Source organism: Myotis nattereri, assembly GCF_964212035.1.
Source record: "Myotis nattereri genome assembly, chromosome: 6".
Lineage (NCBI taxonomy): Eukaryota > Metazoa > Chordata > Mammalia > Chiroptera > Vespertilionidae > Myotis > Myotis nattereri.
This window is the reverse complement of record NC_138081.1, coordinates 38,207,530-38,215,868: the sequence shown is the minus strand read 5'-3', so window position 1 is coordinate 38,215,868 and position 8,339 is coordinate 38,207,530. Positions and strand designations below refer to the sequence as shown.

Below are 8,339 nucleotides of genomic sequence, written 5' to 3'. Positions count from 1 at the left end.
TGTCATGGTGAATACATGAATTCATACATTTAAAAAGCTTACAACAGTGTTTGGCATAAATACATACTTAATAAGTGAAGCCATTATCATTTAGGAAAAGCCACACACTTCCCTGCCTCAGAGCCCTTGCACAAACTATAAACACAATTCTTCTCATGCCCTCTCAGACTGTTTAGTTTATGTCTCCCAATAGTTTAAATGTCACATTTTCAGGGAAGACTTCCCCAGTATTCCAGATGAGGCTATATATTTTTAAATACATGTACTTTTCCTGCAAGGCAGTTATTTGAAATTATTAACTTTTGAGGCTGATTAACAGATGTCATACCCATTATACATAAGGAAGCACCATGAGGGGAGATGAGAGCTGTTTGGCCGTTTTATTTGTATGAAATTTATTAAGGTGACATTAGTTAGTAACATTCTATAGTTCTGGCTGTTTTAAATTTCCAACACTTAGTACAAAGTTCATCTAATTTGTTTTGGATCAAGTTCTCTCCTATCAACATGTATGTAGTTAATTATGATAAATTTAATGTCTCATAACAGGATTAAACAACTTGTTTTCAGTTATTTGGGGGATTAAAAATATTGAAAGTCGCCCTGGCCAGGTGGCTCAGTTGGTTGGAGGGCCTTCCAAAAGGTTGAGTTTGATCCCATAAGGGCACATACCTAGGTTTCGGGTTCGATCCGGGTGTGTACAGGAGGTAACCAATCAATGTTGTTTTTATTTTTCCCTCTCTCCCTTCCTCTCTCTAAAAATCAATAAACATTTATAAATATGTCCTCCAGTGAGAAATATATATATATATATGTGTGTGTGTGTGTGTGTATTAAGTTAAAAGTGCTGTTTTGCACAGATTTCTTCAGAAGGATATAAAGTTTGCTGCAATTTAATTCTAAAGTAAAGGGTGATGGCGTGGAAGTGGAGAGAGGTATAAGCTATCAGTTAAGATATAAACAGAAGAAAAAGCTGATAGATAATCCTTCAATTCACATTCATATTTTTGCACAATTTCTACATGTGATGAGTTTAGATGACTTAGTGACAAAAGATGAGTATCATCAAATCTGACTTCATTTTCCCAGGACACTAGTCACTTACTTTCAAGTCTCCAAATCATATACCCAACTATTAGTGAAATAAAATGTAAATAAGTAACCAACCTCAGAGAGGTTTCAAAAGTACCCCTTCTTAAAGTTCAGTTCACAAATACCCCAATAGTTAATTCTGTGGAGCGTTTATAAGGCAGTTTAGAGAACCAGACCAGAAGAGAAAAAGGAAGATATAGCCAAATTCTGTATCTATCATGCTGTTCTATATTTTCCACTCATTAAATTGCTCTGTATTAGCATATTAAAAGTTCCAAGAAACTGGCTTAACTTGGTTTAAATATTTTACACTTATTTGACCACAGAACCAGAGTTATCAAAACACATTTTGAGAATTGCTAGTCCGGCTGCATTCTAGATTTATTAGTCCAGATTTCTAATAAAAATGTAAAACAACCTTTATTGTAGTGGTTCCCTAACTTCTAGTGACTATTAAGAGTTCACACACCACCATTTAATAATTGACTTCCACATCTTCTCAAGAGTTGCTGTTTTATAATTTGCAGAATCTTTAAAAAAATGTTTTAATATATTTTTATTGATTTCAGAGAGAAAGGGAGAGGGCTCCAGACCAAAACATCAATGATGAGATCATTGATTGGCTCCTTCCTGCATGCCGCCCACTGGGGATTGAGCCTGCAACCTGGGCATGTGCTCTTGACTAGAATCGAACCTGGGACCCTCAGTCTGCAGGCTGACACTCTATAAAGAGCCAAACCAGATAGGGCCAGAATCTTTACAACAACATGATTTATCTGCCAGTATCTAACCTTTGAGTACCTTAATAATTTTCTTTATAATTTTTCAAGACTTAGTAATAGCAACTTAATAACTTCTTCAAGTTCTTAATGAAAATTTGGGGGTAGGGGGGTGGGAGCAAAGTGGTATCTAAAGCATTTAAGAGAGTAAAATACAAACTTTATTACCTCTGGGACTAGCAGCTTAAAAACTGTCAGGGACATATATTGATCCTTTCCAATCAGTGGCTTGACACAAAAGATGCATATCAGAATTACTTGAGAATTATTTGAAAATACATGGCTTCACTGGGGTTAAGACATGAGGTATGTGTTTTTTGAAGAGCTCCCCAGGATTTTGATGCCTATTCCTAGATAAAAATAATTGCTTTGGATAATATGCTCTTCACTGTAATCATTTGCAATAAGGACAATTTAAATGTTATTTGCAATATAGTGAAGACCTGTAAGCTTTCAATTTTTTGGTCTGTTTCAGGCCATGGGTCTATGGTAGTTTCCTGAGTACAGTGCACTCGGATTTCTTTATTAGCAGTTTAGGGTACCCTATCATTATTCCTTGATCTGGCCTGTTAGAATTAAGATGGTAGAACTACTTTCCCCCAAGGTACACATTTCTTTGACTTGATCAACCAATTCTTTCTCTGTGGTTAGTTTTGAAGCATTTTCATAACCCCTTTTTTCCTTCCTATGATTAGGAAAAAACCCAAACTCCTACTGTAGTATTTCAGTGCATTTAGATTACACTTCCCAATACAGTCCAGTGTTACCTGTTATGTTCTTACTGGTAAACTATACATTTACATTCACTTGGCTACACAGTCTGTAGCATGCCTCCACAATAATCTCTCTTTTTGTCCTCAAAGTAATCTCTAGAGCAACCTTGTTATTGATACCTCTTCTAAATATACAGCACTATATTACCTTATCTTTTAAGGGTTCTGTTTCTTCTAAGTTATTCTATTATATTCCAGTAGCTTTACTCCACCAACTCTTGATCATATATATGTATATATTGAAATATATCCTTGCCTGGCTGGAGTGGCTTAGTTGGTTGAGTGTCATCCATGCACTGAAAGGTTACCAGTTCAATTCCTGGTCAGGGCACATACCTGGGTTTCGAGTTTGATCCCCAGTTGGGGAGCATACGAAAGGTGAGGCAAACTGATCGATGTTACTCTCTCACATCATTTCTCTCTCTTAAGCATGCCCTCAAATGGGGATTTTAAAAAAAAAAGTGTGTGTGTGTGTGTGTGTGTGTATGTATGTATGTATGTGTATGTATATATATATATATATTCATTAATGCTCCTATTCAGTGAACTGTCTGTGACTTTTAAGTATAATTTGTGATGGCTGGGAAATTAAAGCTGTTTGTTTTATGTTATATCTTACAATCTTCACAGATCTTAGTTTTTTAAAGAAAAGAATACTGAATTCATTCTGGTGACTTAAAACAAGATATAATTTAGATAATTATTTTACCTTTTCAAATAAAACCGCCTACATATAATTGACTAGTAGTGTAAGCACAGGTTACTCTGCTTAACTGATTTAGATTTATGTGAACTTGACAATACCACTAAGTTTTCACCTGTCTTAATAACATCACCAAAGGGAACGAACTAGTTAAATGCCAACTTTGCTCCTAAACTACCACAAGCTGAGACACATACAAATTTTATGGCAAGTAATCTAAAACTCTTCTAAAAATGATTAACTGTTATTCTATCCAACAAGAAAACAAATACAACAGATCTAATTAGTTAAGACACCAGATACTTGTCATGCAGTTTCAGTGTCTAGTAACAAACCTCTAAACTTTAAAATTCTGTTTCACAAATTCCAAATACTAATGACACATTTTAAAAGACTGGTAGCCACTTTAAACTACATATAGCAGTACCACAGTACATAATCATCAAGTAAATGTGCATATACACCAAAGATTCTCAAGTCTAGTTTTGGAGCTCACCCTCGAAGTCTCCAAAGATTTCAGTATATACTAGTATATGTAAAACAAAGTTATTAGCATAATTTTTAAAAATAGAATTTTACATGGATTGGGAGAAATATCAAATATCTGAATACTCTACCTCTAGAGAAAGCTGACAGGAATCAATCTATATGTTTCATGTCAAAATGTGATTGACTTGAGATGGCATAAAGGACAAAGTTATATTTTTCACTTAATAAGATTAAGAATGCAAAATGAAACCATCAGAAATTAAAACAAAAACAAATGAGCATTTTAGAATAGTTTTTTCCGTAACTTCAAATTCTGATAAAATACAGTATATTTAAAAAATTAAATATATGAATTTTGTTTACTGCTATCAGGAATTTAAAAAAAAAACCATTTCCATTTCTTTTTGTCCATATTCAGTAAGTAATTAGATTAAACTCATTTTTTCATATTTGGGCTAATAGCTCTAGGGCATTTCTTAAAAATAAATAATGTAATCAGAAATTTAAAAATGTTCTCATAGTTCAAAGTAACAAAACTATAATTGAAAGCACTAATGATGATCTTCCCTAAACCTACATTTTAAGGTTTCCCTTAATGAGTGTGTCTCAATAAATTTTTTTTAGTTGTTAACACCTCCATCTACCCCAAACACACCCACAGACTTTATTAAATTCAAGAAAATATCCTAAAATGTTGGTCACAATACCAGAAATTACCAGACTAAAAATAAAATAAATGCTGATAAAAATGGCCTTCCTTATAGTCTCAACTATTTTTGTTATACATATGTGCATTTTGAAATTCATTTTTAACAAAAAATGACTTTTAAAATATGTATTTTGAGTCTCAAAGTTAATTCAAAAGAAATGTATGATGTTTCATTTGAAAGTAATAGTTTCAGCAGATATATGCAAGATTCCTATATGAGTTGTAAATCTGTCATCAAAACCATCACATTTTAAGAATTTAAAAGGGGAATTCAAGGTAGGGGATTTTTTTTCCTGCATTAAGCAATTGATCAAAAGATATTACTTTCACATGTAAAAATAATTTACACTAAAAAACTCATGTGCAAAGTCTGATACTTTATCAAAATAACAAGAACAAAATGAGCAATGAAAAAATAGCAAAAGCCATTACAAAAAATATTTAATTCCTATTTAAATTGCTGTGTTCACAGATTAAAAATGTTTACCAATTAACTATATCACACATATTGTAGAATATTTTAAGCTATAATATAGAAAGATAACATGGGATATTTGAAATTCGAGCTGCACTTATCAAAATAGTTTTAACCTGAGCCTCAGACGTCTTCAGAAATGTAGTTGGCAATAATATATGATAAAGCACAGTTATTTAGTTTAATTCAAGGTTATTCTTTGAATTACTTCTCCTTAAATATTTATGTAAAATTATATTTATTCCATTTTGGAGTTTTTTGGACACAAGGGAATATATGAATTTAAAAAGCTGTTGTTTTTCCCCCTGCTTTACAAGCACATAAAGATGTCTTTCTTGTTCAAAATGCCTTAGAGTTCATCTTATTTTCATATTTCAAGTTACTTTAGAAATGCAAAAGGTCAAAAAATTATCATAGATACTTGAATAATTCCCATGAAATATATATCACACACACCGAGGAATTTAATACAAATTCACTAAAGAATATCAAATTAATCATGTCCTCCTATAAATATTTATTTATTTAGTGTTTAGAAGTTGCAGTTTTCAATACTATTAACAGAAAATACATAACAAAAGCTTCCTAACAAGTGAAAAAAAAAAAATTATAAATGCTGGAAAAATTGGCCTCATTAACATATTTACAGACTAACTTAATACATACTCCACTGGAAATTAATTATATGACATTTATACAAGCATTAACATTTTCAAATCACTCTGAGTAGTGAGCACTTCAGTTCTTTACTGTCTGTACCCAAAGATGAAAGTCACCTGTTTCTCAGGACAACACTGACAAGAATCAGAAATGGTCAATCTGAGATACTGTCAATACTTTGTTCTGTTCCTTCATCCAAAGATGTGTCCGTTGAGTACGTGTCCTTATACTTCTTTTTCTCTTTACTCTGATCTTCCTGCAGCTTTAGAATTATGTTTCGAATTTCTTCTCTTTTTGTTCTCATTCTTGGGGGAGAAAACCAGTTTGCCAAATTCATAGGTAGTTCAAAATTGATAATTGGATTCTGAAAATAAAGATGTTAGATGCATATTAGAAAATTATAAGGAATAACAGTTTAAGTTAAAACACAAAAGCATTCCAACATTAAAAATTAAAAATCAACAACTCAGTTATTATGTATTCAGTCATTATCTATCAACATGCCAGGCATTCTGCTCAGCACAGGAGATAGCTTCTGCCAACAGACGGTCATCTAGATCAGGGGTCAGCAGATGGCAGCTAGTGGGCCAAATTCTGCTTACTGCCTGTTTTTTGTAAATAAAGCCTTGTTGGAACACAGTTACACTAACTCATTTACATGTTGTCTGTATATGCTTTCTTGCCGCAACAGAACTGAATAGGAACAGACACTGTATAGCTGCAAAGCCTAAAATATTACTTAATATCTGACCCTTTATAAAAAGGCTTGTTGACTCTAGTCTAGACAGACAGATAACAATTAAAATAATGAATATGACAAATATTGTGACAGTAGAATCAGAGAGTCCTATACATATGTGGGGGCTAAACACAATTCCAAAAAGAAGTAATATTTAAGCTAAGACCCGAAGTTAAATGGAGCTAGCCAAATAAGAAATGATAGAAGCAATAGGAAAGAATATTTCAGGTAAAGAACTATGTATCAAGGTCTAGAGATGAGAAAGAACACGACACAATATGAGAAACTGAATGACACTCAGGTGGCTGGTATACAGAATGCTAGAGTGAGAATGGTAGGAAATGAGGTTAGGAGCTTGGACAGAAGTTGGATCATGGAGGCCACATGAATTTTCTTTAATCCAAGAGCAACAGGAAGCCATTATAAGATTTAATGTAACATGACTAGATTTGGGTTTCTGGAAAACAACTGTGAAAAACAGAAGGTAGGAGGCAGTAGTTTAGAATAGTGATGCTAGTATACTGAACTTCAAAAGTGGCATGAGAAATAAAGAATTGAACATATTTAACATGAAGTGATAACATTTATGGTACAATGAATAGTGAATTAAGAAAAAGGAGTCAATATAACTGGAAAGAATATCCAAGAGAAATAAAATATGCAGGAGTGTTATTGCATCTCTTAAGATAAAGGAAGAAAGTGTTATGAGGAAGGGAATGGTCAATGTCAAATGGTGCTTAGAGGTCATGAACAATTTCAATATAAGATGAGGATGAAGCCAGATTACAGAGATTTGAGAAGCAGAATTTGTGGAAATGAAGACAGTGAATATAAATACATCTCCAGAAATATATCTGTGAAGAGGAAAAAAGAGAGTGAAAGGGGCAATCCACATCATGGGAGAGATTTCTTAAGGTAGAAAGAGCCAGGGGGAAGGGGAGTTGATTAGTGATGAAGAATGAGGTCACAAGGCTTAGATGTGATGAAATATATAACCTTTTTATGTCTTAAAAATTCGCCAATTTGGAAGTTTTTGCTCCTTGGAATAATTTTTGAAATGATAGTTTTTCAAACTCTTCAAAATATTTACTTACTATTATTTTATAATAACATAAGACCCCAAATAGTATTTTACTATTTATTATCTCATATCCAACAATTTGAAACCCACCTCAAAAAAGCTCTCTACATACTGCAATACGTATACACCACAATCACTGAAGTTATTTTGTTGGGGTACTTTTGGATTAGAGCCTTTCATAACATCTTTGGAAAAACTTCTTTTGCTTCCTTTTTTAACTTCCCATTCCACCTCTAAATACCTGCAACAATAAATATGTAGTAAGAATATGCATATATATAGTCCTTTATTTCTAACAGAATACAAAGTACGAGGTGCAGTTCTGAACTTACTCTCTCAGAATTTTTACAACATTTGATCGAGAAGGGCCTCTGAGTGAGTCCATCAGTAGGATACAAGGTCTGCATGGTAGAAAGGACCAAATGTTAACACCTTATAATGTTAAAAGAGCATAAAGAGATGTGCATTAGCAATACAATTTAAAATCTTCAATATTCCCTTTGCATGCCTAAGTAAAAGTTAGGGAGGGTGGTGGGAATAAACATTATAGACATACATACCCTAACAATACTTAAATAGCCATGGCTATGTTAAATACCAAATAATAAAGTAGTAATTTAAACATATTTTAGTTGTCAATATATTTCAATAAAGTTCCATAGTAGGTTTCTAAAAATACTTCAAAATTTAATAGAAAGTCAAAACCATTCTGAAAATTTGAATACCTATATTCCACCAAAAGCAGAAGAAAATAATCACACTTGTAACTAAAACCTATTACAGGTAACAAAACAGGTAATCGTCACATACAAGAATTAATTAAGAATCCAGTGATTCCA

The 8,339-nt window shown here is 32.7% G+C and overlaps 1 protein-coding gene across 4 annotated transcripts in view; it reads right to left on the bottom strand.

Annotated features, from left to right (window-relative positions):
• Window positions 1–5,517: 5,517 nt before the first annotated feature.
• SENP6 (SUMO specific peptidase 6) overlaps window positions 5,518–8,339 on the bottom strand; it is a 115,515-nt gene continuing 112,693 nt past the window's right edge. For all 4 annotated transcript variants that reach the window (XM_081094855.1, XM_081094857.1, XM_081094856.1 and 1 more), the window contains 3 exons: window positions 7,833–7,901; window positions 7,591–7,741; window positions 5,518–6,044 (listed from right to left, as the gene is read on the bottom strand). In XM_081094855.1, the coding sequence (XP_080950981.1) occupies window positions 5,835–6,044; window positions 7,591–7,741; window positions 7,833–7,901 (430 nt within the window). In that variant the 3' untranslated portion in view covers window positions 5,518–5,834. The remainder of the gene's footprint in view (window positions 6,045–7,590; window positions 7,742–7,832; window positions 7,902–8,339) is intronic.